We start from the raw sequence: 23,395 nt of genomic DNA on the forward strand, positions 1-23,395 counted from the left end.
CCTACTTTATTACTTTTGAAAGGCCAACATATAAAACAGTAGTTTTACATAACATTGAAACATAACATTGCAGTTTTGTTTTAGTTTAGTTTTTGCAGGGGGTGCTTGCAAATATTTTTAACTATTTCTTTTCATCTTTAAACTTTAAGACGGGTAAATTTGACTCGTAACATAACAGGAGGGTTAAGTATTACAAGCAATATAACTAACTAAACACACACTGCCGCCGCGTGTTCTTTAGCGTTACATAAGTACCATTTAATGAGCTGCATGCTGAGCGTGTCGGGCTGGGCAGGGTAGGTTTAAACTCCCGCGCTGTTTTCCTTTTCCAAACGTAGCTTAACTTTCGTTTCGTCATTTCTTGGAAGAACCAGCTCGCGCTGCTTAAGTTTCGCTCTTCAGCTCTTCCTGCTCTCACAGCGCCGCTGTTTGATTGACGGGCAGTTTTAACCAATCGCTGCAGACGCAGCTTGTTCACGTCCTTCTTCTAAAGGCAGATATTAGGGTTAGGGCGTGGTCAGAAATTAGGTACATTTGTATAAAGTGCTGTATGTTCCTGGTTGTTTGAAAACAGCTTATTTCTTTCTTTAATAAAAATAAACATTAAAAACATCGCACTCCTGTGAATCTCTTAGGTAAGGCGGGAGAGAACGACCGATAAACCAATCGGTGGAGAGAAGGAGCTTACGCGCTATGCGGCTTAACCAATCAGCTTGCAGCTTTGGTACGTGCTGAGGGGGGTTAGTGGAAGAGCGTGTTGCTGCTGCCGCAGAACAGAGAGCTGTATGTTTTTCTGTGTGCTTGCTTGTTTGTCTTCCTTGTTCGAGGGTGACAGTGTTATGGTCGGCCTCTGTCAGCTGATTTGGTGATTTTTTTTGTGTACAGGAGCGGAATGTAGTATCTGTGCGCTGTCTGCTGGAGTTTTTAACAAAATACAGTAATACAGAAGATACAAACCCTACTCACTGTCTCAGGTAAGTCAGGTGAAGCAGAAAATCGCTCGTGCATGAACTGGAGCTCGATGACAAGCTAACTAGGTTAACTAAATTTTGTGTATATATATATATATATATATATATATATATATATATATATATATATATATATATATATATACTGTTTGGAGCTATAAAGTTCTTCTTACTTCAAATAAGCATATCGTATTTGTGTTATGTGTTTACCTGTGTTATTGCAGTGTTAAAGGAACATTCTTTTTCTTATTATTATTTCTTATTATTATTATCTGTGCGAAGCACAGCAAAAAAAAACATTGTTGTGTATAAGGGTGTAGAAAATAGCCAGCCATTCGAAGCATTTATTTAAATAAACGTTGATTCAATGTCATAATTTCAACACTAACTGATGCCTAATAGTTAATGTTAATGTAAGGTTGATTATATTATGTTTTTTCTATCATTAGCATTAAAATAATGAATGCATTTGAATAAAAATAACGTTTATTAAACGTTTTTTTGCTTTCCGGGTAGATAACTAAATGGTTAATTCCGCACGTTTTGACTAAGCCTTAACGTGTTTAGATTTGTCTAATTAGCTGGCGGTGGGAAGCCCCGTTTGGAACATATGTGAATCACTGTTTCCTGAGAAGTCTTGTGGTTCACTTTTGATCATTGCCTAACACGATTTTGACGATTCTTGATTCTTTTGAATGACATAACAGTGTGTGTGTGTTTTGGTTGTGTGTGTGTGTGGTTGTGGTTGTGTGCAGAATGTCTCAGTGGGAGCGCTTGAAGCAGCTCGACTCGGTGTGTTTACAGAAGGTGGATGAGTTGTACAGTCGAGATGATTTTCCCATGGATGTAAGAGACTACCTAGCTCAGTGGATCGAGGACCAAGACTGGTGAGTCAAACTTATCAGTATTATTCATATCATGTAAGTGAGACAGGCCTGTCACGATAAATACATTTGTGTGGAAAATATAGTGTCCCATAAATAATTGTGATTAAAATATATTTTTGTCATTTTAAGACCATTAAATTGCACAGTTTTTAACATGAATGAAATTAATTATTAAGAACATTCAGACATTCAAACTGACATATAACAACCATAAATAAAATAAAACTAAATTTTTAAAGTGAAAATTCCTACCATTCACATTATTGTGCTCTTCTCAATTTACTGTTGACATTCTGTCCCATTTCATTTATGTGCATTCCTCGATAAATACAATTATTGAGGTTGTGCAAATATATTGTAAGATAAGTCAATAATGTAATTATTGTGACAGGCCTAGAGACAGTATGTATAACCTATCCAAACACCTCTTGAACACTCCCTGCTTACACAGACATTCAGCTGTGCACACAGAATTAGTATAATTTATTTTAGAATGAAACTGCATTATTTATCGCATACATTTGGTAGGGGTTAAAGAAATGTTTGTGATCCACAACAAGTCATCGACCATCAGTTTCAGGCCTCACTAATGCTCCTGTGGCTGAATGCATTAAAATCAACAGCAGTATTCTAACATGTAATGTAAGGCCCTTCCACAAGAATAGAGGTTGTTCCTAAAGCGAAGAGGAATTTCTGAAAGTAATTCAATATAATGGCTAATGGCTAGTACAGTCGTCTCGGACATGTAGTGTAAAATAGGGATGTACCAAAATGAGGATCAAAAAATCTGGCCAATGTCCAAATACCAAACTAGTTTTTACATGGTTTCATTATTTCAGCTATTTTTTTTTAACAACTGACATAATTGCATAGCCTAAATGTATTCTTATCTATCTAGTTAAAGACAGTCATTTACAAAACTGCAAATCAGAAATATTTATTGAACACTGAACAATTTATCATTGGAGCAGACATGCTAACAAAGCAAAATATAACTTAAAATAAATTAGTTCTACATAAATTGTTTATCCATTTTATTAATTCAGCCAAACAATAAAAGTGCTTTTTTATCATTTTTGGCTGAATCATTTTATTGAATATTTGGTGCATCCCTAGTATAAAGTTAGTATATTTAAAGTTAAAGTGAGATGGGTATTGTGCTTTCATGTTGAGACTGTAATGAAGGCAACAATAAAACACCCCAATAGCTCACTGGTATGGAGGTTTTACGCTAACTCTATTTGTATGTGTGTGTTCATTAGGGAAGGTGCTTCACGCGACAGTTCCCGAGCAGTGGTTCTGTTCCAGATCTTGCTGGAGAATCTGGATAATCAATATAGTCGTTTCACACAGGAGCGGTGCTTCCTCATGCAGCGCAACTTCAAACGCTTTAAGCAGAACTTTCAGGTATAATCTAACCTTAGTGTGCAAAGTACATGGTGACAGCTGGGTGGGTAGTATATGTTCCAGAGTTGACTGATTATGTTAAGTGTTACAAGAACTCATTTTTAAGTTTCAACCAGTGTCCAGTCTTCTTATTTCTAACATCACTGATTAGAGTGATTTGTATGTGCCACACAGTTTGTTATTTAGTTGCTTTTTTTTTGTTTAATTGCCAATCCCTAAACTAAGTGAACCACCTGGACCCTCAATTATTTGACAACTTTCCTTCTTCCCCTGGTCCGTCTTTATTTTTTAAAATGAAATTTCTTAGAAATTCAAGCATATACCAATTTAAATATCACAACAAACTTTACCTCCTCTTACTTGGCTATTGCTTTGATGGCTGTAATTTTAATTGACTGTAAATGAAATACACATTTTACATGAAAGTTATTTGGGTTTATTGCAGAGATTTCAAGAAGATCCATGTACTTTGGCTGAAATAATCAGTTGGTTCCTGAGGAGTGAGAAACGGATCCTAGAAGATGCAGAGCTAGCACAGGAAGTCAGTAACTACAAATTCTAGTATTAACCGGCATGCCACAGTCAACACTATCTTCGAGACTTTTTACAGTTTTTTTTTAAATGTATTTTGCTGTTACCTTGTCTGTATGTCCCACAGGTTCAGATGTTGCAGGTTCAGCCAAACCCTATGGAGACAGAGAGTCAGAGATACGTAGAGAAGAATGTCAGAGAGTTTAAGAACAAAGTTCAGGTGTGTTTAAGGGTGTGTATAATTAATTATATGATTGTGTGACCAATACATTTATTGATCAGTTACACTGATTTATTGACAGGTAATGGAGCACTCATTGAGATGCCTGGAGGAACAACAAGATGAGTTTGACTTTAAATATCAGACGCACAGAATGGATGGTGAGAACAACCTCCCTTTTTATATTGTGCTTAAATTTTAAACCCATGGTTATTTTGATGATTGCCAGATCAGTAGAACAACTGTATTATTATTAACTGTAGTATGTTAATATGCTGACATATTATGTGAGGTTTGGTTGTGCTGTGGTTTAGATGTATTGTTCAGGATTACTACGGTACAACGGATAAAAAAGAAAAGGAACAAATAACCTTGTTAGGCTTGTCTGATAATGTGATTATCATGATGGGCCTAAATTCAGATTTCTTTTTTTTTTTTATTAGATTTAGCTGTGCATGTTCAACAGCTTTAATTATACATGTTAAAATCGTGATCATGTGATTGTAGGTACAACTGATGGAGCTGAAAGAAACGAGCAGTTAAAGGTGCTGCAAGGAATGCTTAACAGGCTCAATAACTCCAGAATGGTATGTGTATATTTGTATTTATTCCATTTAGATGCAATATTAATGCATTAAATCTTGGCCACACTCTTTATTTTTCCCCCTTGTCTGTTTCAGATATTTCTCAGTGAGTTGTCAGCAATGTTGGATTCTGCTGAATCACTTCTAGCCAAGCTTACAGAGGATCTAGATCAGTGGAAGAGAAGACAGCAGATATCATGTATTGGTGCTCCAGAAGACACAAATCTGGACCCACTGGAGAAATGGTACAACTTTATCTGAAGCGTGGTTCAGTTGTAGCGGAAGTCACTTCTTAATTTGCTCAATATAAAATCTCCCACATTTCAACCTCTGCATTTAGGCATTGTCTGACATTAAGCAGTCTTGCTAGATCTTGATCTGACCCTGTTTAACCCCCACAGGTTCACACAGGTAGGGGATGGAATGTTCCAGCTACGCAAGTTCCTGCTGAAGTTGGAGGAGCTACTGGACAAGTTGAGCTATGATGAGGACCCTATCAAAGACCAGAAACCCATCCTGCAGGAACGTGTGGATACTCTATTAACCACCCTGATTAAGAGGTATACACAAACAAACACACACAAACTTATAAAAGTGATTGGACATGTAATTTGTTTTTTATTTAATATGCAGAAATAGTGAAAATAATGACTTTTGTTTAAATAATTGTTGTACCTAGTACAACATGGATGGGTGGTGTCCCCAAAAGGAAAAGGAAAAGCAAAAAATAAAAGACAGATGAGAATCAAACTGTTTAAAGAAATGAGAAGTCAGGTTTATTTAGCAGGTAGTTTTTAATCTTACAGGTTGGATGAGAAACCAAAAGTTTTCTAAAATACAATGACAAAAGACACAACTTTTATACAAGTAAATATGGGTCGGACACTCTCGGTGGGCTGGCATACAGGTGGGGCATCAAGCTCCACCTCTCTTTTGTTACATAATCATTTCCAATTTAGTACATAATTGTTCATGAAAGGTTCAAAAATCAAGTTTTTAAAATAGCTTACATGGCCTCAAAGGCCCAGGGCAAGTTGACCTGTTTCCCACATATCTTGTCGTTATCTTATATAGGGGGGATTCACATGTTCCGCTCTCTAACGAGCTTTTGACTCGTTTACCTGGGAAAATTGTAAGTTCTCCCTGATGGATCGTAGGGAGTTGGGCGCTTTCTTTACCATTAGTGTATGTTGGCCTACTGCCACTGTCCAAACTATTATCTTTTTGCCAATTAATCCTGCACCTGTCCTTACTTCACTCCCCTTAGGCCCGTAACCTTCTCACACACATACATACAGCAACAGAAGTTCACTGAAAGGACAAGTGCAGGCCCTGTTTCAGAGCAGCACTGCATTTAATATTAGCTATAAGATAATAATTAAGGCCCACATAATCATAGCAGATTTCTTTTACTGAAGAGATTTCATGTTACCTTATTCATTTTTTGTTTAATCCCAAGACCCATTTGACCTGATGAGGATTTGAACATGGAAAAATGTAAAGGATAAACAAAAACAAAACACTTTATTTCTCTCATATCTGGTGTGAACAAATTTCATCCAAATATTTTTCAAGCTTTCCATATGTTAATTGTGCAGCTGTGCCAGTACTGTCAGTAATAAGCGCTTCCTCTAGTTTATCTTGCAGGAACATCATATGCCAGCTACTGCTGCTGTTTCTAGTAAAGCTTTCCAAAACCTGTGTCGCTTGTTTTACAGTGCTAGGGGAAAATAAAAAGTTTTAGCCTTGGTTAGCCAGGTTGTTGTGTTGTCTTGGGGAGTGATGCAGGTGTTGTGTACATACACCAACCTACGGTGCTTTAATATTGTCTTATGTTCTAAAATAATTTCTGTGTTTGTCTGTGTGTTAATGTGTCAGTGCTTTCATCGTGGAAACCCAGCCATCTATGCCGCAGGGTCGAGGCCCTCTTGTGCTGCGTACAAATGTTCAGTTCTCAGTCAAAGCCAGGTAATGGATCTCTTTGTTTTTTAACATTTCTTTAGAATAAAACCTGCAAATGTCGGCTGTTTTTATCTTCTTTCCTTTATTTTAAATGTGTATCTCTTTGAAAAAACAGACATTCTTGCCTTTTTAAATATTTGCAGTTTTACTCTATGCATTTCTAATGCCATTTGTGTCAAAATAGTGATGGGTTACATGTTCAGCCCTTACTTGGATGTTCAAAGGGACTAATCTTAGCTTAGTGCTTCTCCCTAAGGACTTAGTCTCACTGCTGGTATAATCTTTGGGTTTACAGATTGCTGTTTAAGGTGCCTGAGCTCAACCATGCCATGAAAGTGAATGTGTCCATTGGCAAGTAAGAGCATTTCTGTCTTTGGAGATTGCAGTTTGTCAGAATTGAAATTGAATTAATTAGTTTAAATCCTACAGTCCATACAAATGTAATGGTAATACAGTAGTGAAATTCTGAACATGTGTGTTTGCTTTCTCTCTTTGTATTCAAGTGATGCTCCTAATGTAAAAGGGTAACTATTAAAGCTTCCTATTTTCATGCAGACATACATACATACAAACACAACATTCACAGCATCACTGCTAACCTTTGTCTATGTGCTTATGAAAGGTATCGCAGGTTCAATGTTCTTGGAACATCAAGTAAAGCTCTGAATATGTCTGAGAGCATGAATGGGGGCATGGTTGCAGACTTCAGACATTTGGTAAGCTTATAAATAAAAGAATTAATTTACATTACTGTGCAGAGATTTTAATCAATAAAGCATGCTATTTAAATTATTCCTCTCAACGATAACAATGTTATTCTTGTAAATTTATCAATGATTTTCCAAAGATGTTGGATATTGACTATAAATAATATTGAACTTCCATGCGGAGTTTGGAGAGGTTTTAATAAACATGGTACACGCTCCTTTTTTTGTTCTTAATATTTTTGTTGTTAATGTTTTATTAAGCAAATGAACACTTTCTAGATATGATTTTTTATTATCATTTTTATGGAGGCCTAAAACCTTTACACAGTATTTTACGTGTATTATACATTGATTATATTTGACCAAAATAAAAGGTAGAAAAGTTTAATAACCCATGGTTAGTTCTGTCTTTTCAAAAGAAAAATGTTTTTTCCTCACGCAGACTCTGAAAGAAAAGAAGGTTGGAGCAGGTGGAAAAGGAATTAATGATGTGAGTTTATTTTTACAGTTATTATGACAGCAGAGTTATAGATTGCTTGACATCTTGCACACACAGATATAATAAATAGACATTATGCCCTGAAAGTAGCTAAATAGTGTCATATTTATGCCATATATGTTTTTTATCCTTGGAATATCAGTTAATTTGTTTATACAGTTAAATGTCTTTTGCTAAATTACTATTTAAATGTTTGTATTTGACTGTGTGTATGTTTTGTGGGTATGTTTGTATCCAGCTGTCTTTGAGTGTGACAGAGGAGCTCCACACCATACACTTTGAGACACAGTTTGAAATGCATGGCCTGTCAGTCTCTTTGGAGGTAAGTCTTTTATTCTAGAGATATTCTATCCTATAAAGTTTTTGGTTCTTACTTCTTTCCCTCTGCCGAGCCTACCTGCCCTTGTTTCTTGCACAGCGTTTCCTAGTTCAATAACCCCCCCCCCCCCCTCTCTCTATCTTTCTCCCTCTCTGTCTCTCAGACCACCTCTCTCCCTGTGGTAGTGATCTCTAACTCCAGCCAGCAGCAGAGTGCCTGGGCTTCTGTTCTGTGGTTCAACATGCTCTGCCCTGACCCCAACGTAAGACAGAATTGCAACACATATTCCAACATTTACTGTGTGTTTGTAAGACTCATTTAATTCAGTTTATCACTCTGTCTGTTTTTAGAACCTGCTGTTTTTTGCGAGCTCTCCTGTAGCATCTTGGAGTCAGCTTGGTCAGATGCTGAGCTGGCAGTTTATAGCATGTGCTGAGCGTGGTCTGAATGAAGACCAGCTTGAGACTCTGGCTCAAAAACTCTTTGGTAAAGCCCTATCACTATCTCCACAAACATTTCTGATTATGTTAGTAACAAGTGAGAGTGTGCAGTGTGGTTTACAGAATTAGCTAAATGAAAGTTTGCTAAACGTTCTGTGTTGCATTTTAAAGAAAATCCATTTAAGACATTTGGACACTCCTGAATAAGCAAAATTCAGTCTATTTGGTAATAGGGCTTTAGTGTTTAAATGTATCATTGAACAATTAATCAATATAGTTTGTGCTGAAGAGCACAAATTGTGATTAAGCATCAGCAGCCTATTAATGCCAGCTCTCTATGTTTTTGTATCAGGTAAACAACAGAGTTATGACAATTGTAAAATATCCTGGACCAGATTTAGCAAGGTAGGGACAAAAACAGCCTTCTAGAAAACACATTTTTACAAATATTCTAAATGCATGTTTATTCATAAACAAATTCTTGCCTGTGGTTTGTAGGAGAACATCAGTGGTCAAAGCTTCACGCACTGGGTCTGGCTGGATGGAATTCTAAACTTGGTCAAAGTTTACCTTTCACAGTTGTGGAATGACGGGTAAGTTTGTGAATGTATGCAGTCTGTGGTTTGTTTTTTATGAGGATTAAGTAAAAATATATATATATATATATATATTGTTTTTTTTTTGTATTTTATGATGCATAAAGTTTTTGTTGCATTTAAACATAATGCATTTTGTTTTACAATCATCTAAATGTATTCCGGCCAATAGACTTAGCATAGCCCCATGTATCTGTTGTCAGCCAGCCAGAGTAATCCAGCTTGAAAAAGTTACCCTTCTGCTTGTTCGAATATGCCTGATTGCATTTAGACTAAAGCTTAGATTGGGCCCAAAAATACAACCCGGTCCTACCCAAGCCCCTGCACAATCTGATCTGGCTTGGGCAAACAGTCTAAACTCTAATTTGGACACAGCCTGCCTGTTTACTCAGAGAAACATGGAGGAGATTCTTCTCCATCACTCAGTTCAGTCAGCGTGGTCATTATGCCACTACAATGTTCAAACTCGGATTACATTCTTACTAACTAAAAATCAGCACTTTCTAAATTTAAAGTGATTTACATGTTTCTCACCATTTTGTGTGTGTGTGTGTGTGTGTGTGTGTAAAGGTCTATCCTGGGATTTGTAAGTAAGGGGAAGGAAAAGGTGTTGTTGAAGAAGAAGCAGGGTGGCACTTTCCTCCTACGCTTCAGTGAGAGCTGTAAAGATGGTGGAATCACATTCAGCTGGGTGGAATACACTAATGATGGTACAAACAAATGAGTGACACAATTAATCTTTCAGATGTGGTTGTTTTTTGGATATCCACTACATAATTAGGCAATCATGATGATTTACAGTTGCATTAAAAAAATGTAACCTACATTTAAATTAGGTTTATTTGCAGCATTTACAAATTTTCAGCTGTTTGCAATACACTAATCAAAGAAGAACAACTGAAATGGCTAAACACATCTAATATACATTTATATATGTTTCTGACTGTAGGTGAACCCAACGTGCGATCAGTGCAGCCGTTCACCAGTGTAGACCTGAAGCAGATTCCATTGGCAGAGATCCTGCGCAACTTTCAGATCATGGAAGCAGAGAATGCTCCAGTCTACCCACTTCAGTTCCTCTACCCGAACACCCCCAAAGACCAGGCGTTTGGCAAATACTACAATGAGATGACTGGAGGTAAGTTAAATCTTTTTTTATGCAAATGTGTGTGTATGCAAATGTAGGTGTGCATGAAGATGTGTCAGGTGTGTTGGAATCTTACTGAGTGTGTTGTGATTTGTCATGTTACATCAAATGTTAAAGACACCATCAAATGTTAAAGACAACATTTCTCCAAAATTCCAAATAAAAATCCTATCATTTAGAGCATTTATTTATGCTCTAATTTATTTGAGAAATGGCAGAAGTGACAAAAAAGATGCAGAGCTTTCAGACCTCAAATAATGCAAAGAAAACAAGTTTATATTCATAAAGTTATAAGAAATCAATATTTGGTGGAATAACACTGTTTTTTAATCACAGTTTTCATGTATCTTGGCATGTTCTCTTCCACCAGCTTTTGGATAATTTTATGCCACTCCTGGTGCAAAAATTCAAGCAGTTCAGTTTGCTTTGATAGCTTGTGATCATCCATCTTCCTCTTGATTATATTACAGAGGTTTTCTATGTGGTAATATAAAAAAAAATCATTTTTAAGTGGTCTCTTATTTTTTTTTCAGAGCTGTATATATTGGGGGGAGGGGGTGGTTAGCATTATATATTGGCAATCATTTATAAAAATAAATTAAAACCAGTTAATTGCATTTTTTTTGCAAACAAAGATTTTTATTTTATTTTGTAGACCTCATTGGCTGCAAGCTTTTGAATGAAATTGTGTAGCAAATATAAAACGCTACACAAATTTAAGTTGGCTTAAATAAGAATGAGATCATTAGTGCTTTATTTGCAGTTGTTGGTGTACAGTGATCTTTTGATAGAGTGGTACTAATAATCATTATCTCTGTGTGTGTTACAGAGCAAAGTCCATACTTTAAATACATTAAAACCAAGCTGGTCTTCGTGTCAAAAGAGTAAGTATATGCTGCACAGTTTTGCTCGGAGTGACTGTTTTTAATATTGACATTTGTGTAGTACTCACGTTATCTTGCATTGCTGTAACGTGCTTCAGTGTGTGTATAAGCTCACCTTGCAGACAGAGATGGTCAAAATTATGATACTTATAATAAGTTCACATTATCATAGATCAGCATGGATCATGGATACATCTAGAACACTAAAGAACTGCAACATCTGCAAGGCAGCAAAATGTGCTTTTTGTCTGTTACAACTTATTAAACCTTAGAAAACCTCAAAATTGTGCTTCATATTGGGTATTGTTAAACTTTCTGATGATGATATCGTGACAATAAATGCTTCCATTTTGCCCACCCCTGCCTGCAATAATGTATCAGATCATCTGATTGTGTGCCCTAGTTTATAGTCTCGGACAAACTAACAAAAAATATGCTCTCTGTTTCTTATAAAATAATGTAAGAGCTTGTGTATTTATTGTGCATCTTTAGACCACTGACCGTGTTGCTTTGGCATTTTTTTTAAGCCGTACTCATGAGCAGGTGCTGCAATGTGACTGCACTCTTTAGATTTAATTTAGTCAGGTTAACAGAGTCACAGAGGCTAACAGCTGTGTTTGAATGATGTATTTCTGCTTAATGTGAACCAGAAATCATGATGTATTTCCTTCCATAACTTAATGCGTTTTAGTGAAACACAGTTCTCTAAGTCGCTAAGCCTTTTTGTGTGATGATCGGTGAGAACGGTGAAATATGATACGCTGTATGTCCAAATGCTTGTGGACACCCCTTTTTTAATGAATGCATTCAGCTGTTTTAAATTGCCCCATTGTTGACACAGCTGCACAAACACACACATCTTGTCTAGTCCTTGTAAAGAAGTATATGTACAAATAAAGAATACATCTTTTGAGCCAGAAATTTTTTGGCATACTAACACTGAGCTGTGGAGCAGTGAAACTGTTCTCTGATTGGATGGTATTCCATCCAGTACTTTTGGGATGGGTAGGAGATGATGAGGTGGCATGGTAATCATTCAACATCCCGACCTCACTAATGCTCTTGTCGCTGAATACAAACAAAACCTGACCGCAGTGAAAAAAGTAGAAACACAGAATGAGCTAGTATTCCTTTAACTTTTAGTTTTTTGTCTGTTCACTAATGCATAATGACATGACCAAACATCAAAGAATTTTTGAGTTAGACAATGATATGCTAAACAATGCTTAATATGACCAGGAACATGAACTAACAGTAAAAGGTGTATTTGCACTTAGACCTGTTGCAATAACTATGCTAATGACTGATTGTACGATAGTTTTTTAATCGCAATCATTTTTGCCGACGTCGATAATAGCCATTGGGTTAAATCACGCTGTGCTGCTCTCTAACTGGCAAATATGTCGGACAGCGACATCCATCGGTTATCTATTGGTTATCGGAAATGAGTGCATGCAGAGTTCATGCAGTGCCTCTACACACACACACACACAGCGGAGAGTGTGTGTGCGTGTGCACAGATGTTAGTTAGCGAACCTATTGGAGGCTAATAGGACTTTCTCAAAATATATATATTTATATATATATATATAAAAAAAAAAAAAATATATATATATATATATATATATATATATATGATCAGAAATAGAATCTGCAAGTTCCTTTGTATCCAGAGTTTAAAAACAAAAGTTGAATTAATGTAAATGTTACTTTAATCTATATGTTGTTACTTTATTTTTTTTTTATAAAGGTCTGTTTAGTATTTAGTGCAGTTTTCTCAGAACCCGCAGAGTGCCAGGGTGGTTGTATTTTATTTGTTTTAGTTATTTTGGATATTAAAATATTTTTATATTAAAAAACCCAATGTCTGCTCCTAATAAAAACTGTAAAATGGTGTAATAGTATTATGCTAGTATATTATTACTGTGGCACATTGTCTTAAAGCTCCTTTGGGAGCCCAGAAGCAGGAAAAAAGCATTTTCTATAGTGGCGCTTTAAAATGACACAATTATCGTTTATCTCAATCTTTTCTGGAACAATATATCCTCCTGAAAATGTTGTTATCAAGACAGACCTTTTTTTACTTCACACAATTTGGCATGTCTGACTGGTATAGCATTAGTAATATACAACCCCAGATCAGAGTTGGAACTATGTGGAAAATGCAAATAAAACAATGCAGTGTTTCCAAGATGTTTTATGGTTTTTATCTGGTCGACTTTATTTTATTTGTTAATATAAATCCATTCCAAAAGAAGCTGGAATGGTAGACCGTTTACCACTTTGTAAATGCCAATGAAAATAAGTTTAAGAACTGAGGATACAAAGTGTTTCAATGTTTTAGGTGCTATTTTGTCCCATTCTGACTGCAAACACATCTTGAAGTGTGCAACATTACATTGAGTAATCTTGAGAAACCTAGCTTGATGGTTGCACATGGTAATAGGTGCTGTGTGCTTGGTTGCAACAGGAATGGGTGTACAAGTGTGGCTGGGGAGCCAGTGCCTGACCTGTGCACGCAGCCCAATGGTGAGTTTTACCTCCCAGCCACTTTAATAACCAGATCAGATCAGTCGTACCCTGCCTATGATCGACGGGCTGATAACACCATACCGTGCTTTAGTTGCTGTTCCTCATGTTTAATGTTTTTGGTTTGCGTCTTTTGTGTGTGTCATAGCTATGTTCTGATCATCTCGCTGATTAACACACATTTATTCTTTGGTGTCAGTGGCTGTGCATGTGTCTTTTTTTTTGTCTTGTGACTAACCGGTGAAAACAAACTTCTTTTGGAAATCTTTCTCAGTCTTCCCTTTGCCATAACTGCAATTTCTGACACCGTTTATAAATACCGGTCTCACACTTTGGAATAGGAATAGGAATAGGAATAGGAATAGTAACAAAAAAAGCAAAAAAAAAAAAAAAAGATGACAGTAACAGCTGGCCAGTCATATTTATAAGTAGGACTGTTTCAACATCATTATTGCAGTGTCACTCCACAGAATGCAGTTGTAGGTAATAGAAATTACATTTTCACACTGTTCTCTTTCTACATTCTTTATACACCTATGTACCCAATATTTGGGTACAATCTTAGATGCACAGGCATTATTGATATCATAAGACATGGTGGATTGTTGACTGTTGGATAAATCTGGTAAAATGTCACAGAACAACAATAACACTCTCAGTTTGTGTCTATATTATTCAGTTTGTCTTTAGTATTATATTTCTTAATGTACATACATATCTTCTTCTGCTATCCCCAACACAATAATCCTCATGGTGCACTTTTATGCACTTATCTCTTGTCATGTTTGTCTTTGGCATTGAGGAAGAGAGTAATTGTCAGTGTACCTGCGCACATTAAGGATGCAGTGTGGTTCTGAGTAGTGATGGTCACTACATTGTTTTGTTTGAAATGAGTCAGTCATGAGTCAGTGCTCCTATATTTTCTCTTAATATGTTTCAATAATATGCAATATGTTAATAATGATTTTCAGATTTAGATAAAAACATGTACACCCCTATGTTAGAAGTGTATGACTTGGGGAGGTGTTTAAACTAACCTTCTTTAGAACTAATGTTCTGATCAAGAGATCTTTCACCCTGCTTATTTTTTGTACATTTTTTTTTATCTTACATTAATAATGTGTTTGATATGATTCACACAAATATACATGTGTATATGTATATGTAGTGGCATGTAAGTCTTCCAGATTTTCAAATGCATTAAGTTCAAGATGACAATATGTTATTTACATTTATATACATTTTATACATTACATTGTTGACGGAAGAAAAACTTTAATCCCCATTGACAGCTGACAGTGATTCTTTACATTGAATCAAAATTTCATGATGTATGGATAAAAAATATATATTAATGAGTGGTGGCATTATGGGATCCTGACCATAGAAGAACAGTCTGAAAGGATAATAAAGTATGCAGAGAAAAAGACACAGGTCTACAGTCGGTTATTATAGAACTACAAAGTGCTTCTATATGATTAGTGGGGCTGAAAAAATGGATAATTATCTAGTCATTGTATTCTGACCTGATTATGTGTGTGTGTGTGTGTGTGTGTGTGTGTATGGCCACCTCTTGTTATATTTGGTATATGCCAACATAATCTACTATACTGAAAATGTATCTCTGTCTTTGTCCAAGACCGCTGCTCTGAAGAAGACATCATGCTGCGAGGGCCAGAGAGCTCACCCATGCTTTCCAACTGTACGAGCAACCCTGAGTCACCCAACGAATTTTTGGAAAACTCTTTAAACGGCCACCTTGAGTTCCCAGATTTACTTAATTTACCTCCAGATAATTATGATGGCCTAAAGAATTCAGCCAATGGTGTTTCCGAATCCTTTCTGAACATCATTTCAGAGTCGTTTTCCCCAGTTTCTGATCTTACTACATTTCAGGAGTTTCTGAATGATCCACATCTCCTGGAAGGAATAGGCACTTTTTCTGAGTTTTCTGAGGGAATGCCTTTAACTCCCTGAACAATGATCTTCCAATGCTGTCCTGTGGCACTGAGACTGGAAAGTAGCATTCACTAACACAGAAGTCAATCAATAATGTAATGCAATCAAGATTATTAGCCCATTAGCAAAAGAAGATTTATGGTTCGCTTCGTCTCATTGTTTCACAGTCCTGCCCCTAAAGTAATTTTACACTGGGATTTTTTTTTTTTTTCACTGCCCCAACACAGTTAAATTAATTTAATTATTAGTGAAGGGGATGTTTTATTATATTACATTAAAGGATAACATACTTGATATAGCTAGGCTACTATTTCTATGCAGTAAATCAGACTAGAGTTGCACTAGATGTTTCACCTCACTGAGTTGTTGGTCTTACTGCAGGAGATAAAGAATTAGCTCTGAACTTGTCTGCCTTTTGCAGTGAAGTGCTTTTGCAGTGAAGTGCTTTTACCATGCAGGCAATACAAAATGCTCCAGTTAGAGCTTGTAAAAGAGCTTGTAAAAGTCAGTTCTGATTACAAATCCAAAACAAGGAATGTGATTTTTTTTTGTATATAGTTGTATGTAAGTTTTTTAAAGATGACCTGGTTTCCAAAAGGCATGTGAGATAAAAGTAGTTTATGTTGTGTGAAGTGACGAGCTTCTGTAGAAAGAGTAAATAAAATGCAAGTGAAGAGCGGGAGTAGAGGGAGTAGTCTGTCAGAACAGTCCAGCAGTTCTGTTTGATTTGGATTAAAATAAAGGAAATGTTGCTTTTTACTCAGCAAAGTGTTTGTATTCAGTGAGTGCAGGAAAGATTCCATATGCTGCTATAAAACATCATTACTTAGGGAGAAAAACTATTCATATAGCAGCAGTTTACTAACAATGTTAGTAAACTAACAGTGTTATAAAAGGACACTGTAACATCTGTAGAGCTTAAATCTTACAAGTGATCAATTTTTCCCCTGTTACACTTTCTCCCACGTGAATGCTGCTTACGTTCCCAGTCATGGTCTTTATAGCTACATGTTTGATGTTTAGTTCTTACTGGCTCGTACTCAGCTGCTCCAAAACCCTCAGCCTTTCATTCCTTTTGATGTTGACTCATTCTTCTTACGTATTCATTACATACAATATCAAATCTGTGTAATCTTTGATTGCAACTTTTTTTGATCATAGAGCTTTTTAAACAAACCTTAATCATACATTTAAAAATCGCTATCTCATAATCATAGAGCTAAGTCTGACATAAAAAGCTTGCAAAGAAATGGGTAATCTGTCTAGGGGAAAGCAGTGATTTTTTTATGAATCAATGTAACATTTCATCGATTTGCTGAGAAATAAAAAGATACATTCCTTCCGTTGTAATTGTCTTGTGGTATATTTCTATGGCAGTGTTCCTCACCAATTTTGAATTGAGGAAAAACAAAAAAATTAATGTTTGCCAGGTATACACAGCTCAAGCATAAAATTATGACTTGTTTCCTTGTGTCTACATAAACTTAAACTTGTCAATTAGCTGCATGAGCAGGATTCTACCTACAGCTGAACAGACATAGTTTGGCCTAATGGTGGCAGTATAGGACTTTATTGCGGTAACATCTTACATATTCAAAGGGACTTCACATCTTATTTTCTTTATTTTGATCCGAGTCACTTATAAGTCCAGAGCTGGAGTGCGTTTATGGTGAACGGCTAAAAATGCAAATTAAAAATATTAACTGTCCCTTTGGGCAGGATATTTAATTTTGAAAAATAGAATGATGCATTTTGCAAAAAAAGGAAAAGAACACTTACCTCTGCTGTTTGATTTTTATTTTATTTAATTTTTAGTTATCTAATTATCTAGTTGGGTTGATGGTAATTCTTCTTGATTCAAATAGCTTGTATAAAGCAAAAGTATACATTATACATAATATATTATGTATATACATTATATATTACAGTCAGAGTAATATATGTTTGTAATGTTTATAATATATTTGATATTGGTCTGTGTTGAGAAAATCTTTCAAGATCAATTATTAAACATAAAAAAATCATTTTGGATTCACTCAGTAGTGCCCCCTAGTGGTCAAACAAACCCAGGATAGATTCTCAAGTGGCTATTCTCATTTCTATTAGAAAGTCTCTTATTAGTCCCAGATTTTACACCTTCACAAACTTTGTGTCCACAGAGACTTTACAATTTAACTTTATATGTAATTTCAATAAAGCTGCTTCAATGACTTTTGCTCTATAAATTTTTATCAATTTAACTATGACCGTTGAATAAAATGAAATAATAAAATAAACATACAAAGCATTACACATTCATGTTAGAGATTACACCTTTTTAGAGTGAGGGAGCCAAAAGAATATCCACCAGTTTAAATGGTGTTGTGTGATCAGGCTCCAGAGGTGTATGTGTGTGTTTATATGAGAAGAGGTCAGTGAAATCAGAACATTTCAGGCCTCAAGACAGATTTTTATGTCATGTACACGATGTGCCCATGCCCCGGGCTGGAGTATTTCCTGTGTTACAGTGTGGAACGTCATAATAGAGGGCAGTATGCTCAGAGCCTGTCTCAGCTTGTGAAATGCAGGAATTGCCCTTGCATATTGTCACTATCTGTGTACATTAGTTGTTAGGTATATAGAGTTAGTACTGTCTAGTATCATGCCACCTTCATGTTAATTGTGTAAAAGAAAATGAACACTTAAGTTTTTTTATTTAAACATTTATTTAACAAATATATAGAAGCTTATCTCAAAAAATAACATGCATCATATCCTCTCTAATATTTGGTTAGGCATTTCGCAATCCAGGAATTTGTGGATTGCAGGCTTAAGTGCGTTTGATTACAGGCTTGAGTACATTTGTTTTTTAACTCATGCTTTATATCCAAGCAGAACGTAACAACAACCACACAGTCCACGATAATCAGTATAATACCTGTAGGGTGTCTGTAATTGAACACTTGGTTTTTGACTTGTGTGAAAAATCCCAATCATCAATCTTGGAAAAACAGTGTATATACAAATGAAAAAGTCTTAATATAGTAAACACAGAAAACATTTTATATGTATGACAATCCATTAAATGTTTTTTTGACCAGTAGAAATACACACAGACTGAAGATTAGGGTTCACCAACTTTGTTTCCCATTTAACTGATCAAGCTCTCCTGGAGGCAGTAATGATAGATGGATCAGGTGGGATTGATTAGTAGTTAAATTTTGCTACAGCATTTTGATTATGTTTAGACTGCAGGTAAATTGTATATGTTTTTTAACATCAGATCAGATGTAATGATATGTCTTTCCAGACTGTTTTTGTAAGTGATCAGATTGGATTTGCATGTCTGAAGATCACAAACGTATTTCCCATGGTTGCTGTGGTAATAAGGTTGCTGTCAGTAATTCACTTTCAAGCTGCTCAGACTAACAAAATCTATCTGGATACAATCTAGATATGGCAATAATTAGCTTTGGGCAGTCTAAACATAGCAATGTTTGACTATTCAGTTTTCAAATTTAATTCAATTGAATATATTTTTAACTACAAATTGTATTATTGTATTGTGTAAAAACATACAGTATGGTTTTCATTGTTCCTTCATAAAAATATAAGACAAAGTTTACAAAATATTTTACAAATAATATTGAACATTACATTTTATCTGTGTGTGTGTGTGTGTGTGTGTGTGTGTGTGTGAATGTGTGTGTGTGCAAATGACAGCCAAATGTAGTTTCATTTGCATCTATAAATACAGTATATGGCTGGAGAGGTTTGTGGTTGGAGAACGTACACTTTTGTGCGTTTGTGCATAGAACGATATAGAAAAATAAATACAATTCATAATCATCTTTAACTAATAATAATCACATTCAAATGTAAAGAAGAAATGTGAGGTGGACACGTCTTATGTTCTCTGATAGCAAGAAAAAAGCTTTTGGAGGAAGCAGTCTTAACATTAGCATTAGCTTAGCATTAGATTCCAGTTTCCAGTTCGACAATGTCCAGCATTAGGCATGAAGCAGGAAGGAAAATGAGGAAGCATTAGCTAGGTGTGCTTCATTGTTTTCTCCATAGGGAAGCTAGTGGCCAGAAAGCTCTGGACAGCAGGTCTCGGTAGGCCTGGTTGAACTGCCGGTTCATGGCTGCATACAGCAGTGGGTTGATACAGCTGTTAAGCCATGTAAGATTAGCACAGAACATGTGGGCCACCTGTGGAGCTCTGTTGTTCTTGTCTGCGATGTTCAGGAGAATGAAGGGTACGAAGCAGCCGACAAAGCATAAGAAGACAGTGAAGCACATCCGGGTTACACGTTTGAATTCGTTGTCCTGTGGCGTGGATGGTGATGTAGCAGCGTGTGTTGGGGCTGGAGCTTGAGCAGGGACTTTAGATGATTCCTTATTTACTCCATATGAAGATTCCTCAGACCTTTCACCTGTGGTCTGCTGAGAGACAGGGGTGATGGTGGAGATCATTTCGGGCTTTTCCGTCTCATCACTCTTGTATTGATGTATTTCCTGTACTGCTTGGTCACTGATTTCACAGCTTTGAGTTGTTGTGGTCAGGACACCGATCCCACTGTCGTCGGTCCCTTCAGCCTCCAGACGTTTGCGCCTTGAGGAACGCCGGCTGGGCCTGTATTTGATCAGCGCCTTGGCAGCCAAGCGCACCTTACGATAGATCAGAAAATAGAAAAGGCCAACAAAGCCTAGTCCGAGAAAGAAGTAGAGGAAGAGGAGAACAGTGGTGTAGGGGCGGCCCTTGGTGCGATGGAAGCTGCAGGTGCACACTTGTGGTGTGAATACATAGACAGGCCAAAGGGGGCCGAAACTGGCCAGTCCCAGCGCCCAGGAGCTGACCAAGAGCACAGCTACACCAGTGCGTGACAGCAGCAAGCGAGACACGCGGGATGTCCTGTGAGCAACTACCAAGTATCTGCTGGCTGCGATGAGGCATAATGTAATAATGGACACACTATTGGACAGGAAGAGGAGAAGCCCAAACATTCGACACCAGGAGGCCCCGCCCCTCCAGTGCAGGTGCAGATAAGAGTCAATGCTGACTGGCTGCAGAATGGTGCAGTAGAGAAGGTCAGCTAAAGCCAAGTTTACAATGAGGACGTTGAATCGTGTTCGCAGACGGGTGTCTGTGGCAAAGGCTAGCACAGTCAGAACATTACCCAGAGTTCCAACTATAGTTACAATGGATCCCCACAGAACGCCGAAATAACGGTAGCCTTCCACAGAGGGAGAGGCACAGGAAAAGGTGTCATTGTCAAAGAGCTCTGTGTCATTCAGCAACATCCTGTTAAAAAAGAAATTAAGGAAACGGTTAACCATTTATCAGATGTTTTATTTAAAATCTGTGCCACATATTTTTAGAGTAAAGATTTGAAGTGTATAAAAGTGATGGCTAAAAAAATAAAATCTGTAGATTTAATTCCACAAAGAATAAACCTGTGTTCTTGGGGGGGTTCTTTAACAAAAACAAACTTGCAAGAATACAACTAAGGCTGCAACAGAAGGATATATGAACGATGTAAACATTTGATGTTTCTATTAAAAGAACTAAGATTTAATAACTTTACTACCTATTTCTTGCCTCATAATTTGCAAGCTGAACCAGGTGCATTGTATAAAAAACTTGTGCCTTTGGCCATCACATCAGCACTAACTGACAATTAATGATAGATATTTTTGCATGTTCTCATCGGTATGATAAGCAAACACACAAAAACGCACAAATTGTGGACTAGATTTGGTTTCTGAAGGTTTCTCTTTTAACGCAATTGTTTTTTAACTTTTGTAGCATTATAGCTGCTGTGCTACATTTTAGTTGTATCATCATCTTTAGCCAAACACTTTTAGGTGGGGCAGACTGTATGAAGCTGTACTGGTCAAGCGTAACCTTTGCTATGCTTTTTTTTGTTGGAGTACCAGAACAGTCAACCTGTTCCCATAACCCATAACAAAGCCGAGCACCACATCCTGCCCTATAAAAACCCTCTGTCAACCAAACTTACCACCCGCAAACATTTACGCTTTGTATTGCCCACTATAAACCTATTTCCCAGTACATCCACAAAAGTGTTTCTAAATTGGTTACCAACCTGATTAGACTGACCTTTGGTCATTTTTAAACATAATTTTCAATCTAGAGTTACATAAATAGATCAGCTAGATGTGCTGTTACAGATATATATTCATTTATGGGAAAATATGCAAAAAAAAAAACAGATTTAGTCTAAAATTTGGACAGTTTACATTCTTAGCAATAGGATTTCTATATGGAACAAGTAAAGAGGTTCTCATAATAGGACCTTTTTAAAAAGGCATTCTTCTTCATAAAGAATAGCAATTTATTTATTAAAATAACATACTATTTATTTATTTAAATAACCTTTTAAAATAGAAAGACTGCCTTAATTGTCAATGGAAGTCAAAGTATAAGATTGAATTTTTAGCATTCCTTTAGTTTTAGACACCATGTAAAGAACAGATTCATACAGTGTTATGTCAAAACAGAGTGAACTGTAAGATTGCCAGTGTTAAACGAACACTGTGTGTTGAAATGTAACTTTCACAGTGGTTATTTAACACTGAGCATTGATTTAAACTGGTATATTTACTGTGCACAAGGTCTTACAAGGTGGTAAAGTTTAACTATTTTTTTTTTTAAATACTACCTTTAAAATTCTAAGATTTAATGTGTAAAGCTAAAGAAGAGACACTAAAAAGCCATGCAGACTAAAATCAGCATGTTGTGGTTTTGGTTTGATCTTGCTTCTGCAATTTCAATGCTTCTAACTTTTACTTTTCACATACCGCATGAAACAATTTACTGTATATAGGTCATCCCCACAAACCAGCCACATAGAAACAAATGGTTTCAGCTTTTAGTTTTCACACAGTATGAGGGCAGGCGGAGGGGAGTGTCCTAAACATACATATTAACCAGAATAATATGCAATGGTTGTTTAATACAGTATCATATTGTGTGCAAACAAATTAAACAAATTTAGATTAGATAGAGCAAATCGGTGCAATATAAATATAAAAGGAGATTCCCCACTATACTAATTCAGTCAATATGGGTTAGTATGGCCCCATAATAATATCACTTTATTTCAGGGTTTGTTGCAATAACTATATGCTTGGCGATATGTATTCTTTTTTTTATTGAATTTTAAGAATATACAACTGCAACATCATAATATTGTTGTAAAGTTGTACTCAGTATAAATATAAGTCTCATATATTCAGTAGAAACAAAAAAAAATCTATAAAGTTTTTGTATTTCAACAAAAATATAACAACAATTTACAACAAAACTAAAATAAATACAGTGCATTAAAATACTTTAAACATGCCTTCAAGAATATCGCTATTAAGACAGTATGGATTTTTGTACTCTGTCAAACTTTTTTGCAATATTATAACTTATGATACACCCCTAAATATTTAATAAATCCCAATACACCCCTACTATTAATTACTTGTTGGTAATGGCTGTATCTCACACAGATACTGAAAAACGTACATAAGTAAAACATTTAATTGAAATTAAAATGAGAATGATTATAGATTGGTAATAAAAAATTCCTTACCCTGCAGCTGATGAGTTCCTGTCTTTTCAGGCGATCAGAAGTCACTGTTTTTTAACTTTTCTTTTTCTCTTATTTTGTATATGTTCCCCGTTTCCTTTAGTACCCCCTCTCTCTTTCACTCTTCACTGTCCTCTGTTAAGCCAACCACATCCCCATTTCAATGTCTG

General features: G+C 36.1%; 2 protein-coding genes across 3 annotated transcripts; one reads left to right on the top strand and one right to left on the bottom strand.

Moving 5' to 3' along the window:
• Positions 1-734: 734 nt before the first annotated feature.
• stat2 (signal transducer and activator of transcription 2) lies at positions 735-16,992 on the top strand. 2 transcript variants are annotated; one of them, XM_007249133.4, is made up of 25 exons: positions 735-783; positions 886-974; positions 1,727-1,858; positions 3,121-3,265; positions 3,711-3,806; positions 3,924-4,016; positions 4,099-4,177; positions 4,524-4,603; positions 4,697-4,845; positions 5,002-5,160; positions 6,479-6,568; positions 6,858-6,917; positions 7,066-7,086; positions 7,185-7,278; positions 7,712-7,759; positions 8,007-8,090; positions 8,251-8,349; positions 8,438-8,573; positions 8,880-8,932; positions 9,026-9,120; positions 9,694-9,833; positions 10,073-10,261; positions 11,100-11,154; positions 13,625-13,683; positions 15,323-16,992. In XM_007249133.4, exons 3-25 carry the CDS (start codon positions 1,728-1,730, stop codon positions 15,658-15,660), a joined length of 2,493 nt encoding a protein of 830 aa, XP_007249195.3. In that variant the 5' UTR covers positions 735-783; positions 886-974; position 1,727; the 3' UTR covers positions 15,661-16,992. The 2 variants fall into 2 exon arrangements, with proteins under 2 accessions (XP_007249195.3, XP_007249196.3); XM_007249134.4 differs by lacking the exons at positions 735-783; positions 13,625-13,683 and having other exon boundaries at positions 790-974; positions 15,323-15,465.
• A 1,907-nt stretch (positions 16,993-18,899) lies between these two features.
• On the bottom strand, positions 18,900-23,395 carry gpr84 (G protein-coupled receptor 84). The gene is made up of 2 exons (XM_007249132.4): positions 23,229-23,395; positions 18,900-20,926 (listed from the first exon to the last, which is right to left on the bottom strand). The coding sequence occupies exon 2, from the start codon at positions 20,923-20,925 to the stop codon at positions 19,681-19,683; it is 1,245 nt and encodes a 414-aa protein (XP_007249194.2). The 5' UTR covers position 20,926; positions 23,229-23,395; the 3' UTR covers positions 18,900-19,680.

Source organism: Astyanax mexicanus, chromosome 5, assembly GCF_023375975.1.
Source record: "Astyanax mexicanus isolate ESR-SI-001 chromosome 5, AstMex3_surface, whole genome shotgun sequence".
In the NCBI taxonomy this organism is placed as follows: Eukaryota; Metazoa; Chordata; class Actinopteri; order Characiformes; family Acestrorhamphidae; genus Astyanax; species Astyanax mexicanus.

What these genes read in the sequence shown, in the direction of transcription:
- stat2 (XM_007249133.4), top strand. Translation starts at nt 1,728, where the DNA reads ATGTCTCAGTGGGAGCGCTTGAAGCAGCTCGACTCGGTGTGTTTACAG. An exon ending in GTGAATGTGTCCATTGGCAA is followed by an intron (nt 6,918 to 7,065) that starts GTAAGAGCATTT and finishes TTTGTATTCAAG; the next exon opens with TGATGCTCCTAATGTAAAAG. An exon ending in TTGCAGACTTCAGACATTTG is followed by an intron (nt 7,279 to 7,711) that starts GTAAGCTTATAA and finishes TTCCTCACGCAG; the next exon opens with ACTCTGAAAGAAAAGAAGGT.
- gpr84 (XM_007249132.4), bottom strand. Translation starts at nt 20,925, where the DNA reads ATGTTGCTGAATGACACAGAGCTCTTTGACAATGACACCTTTTCCTGT.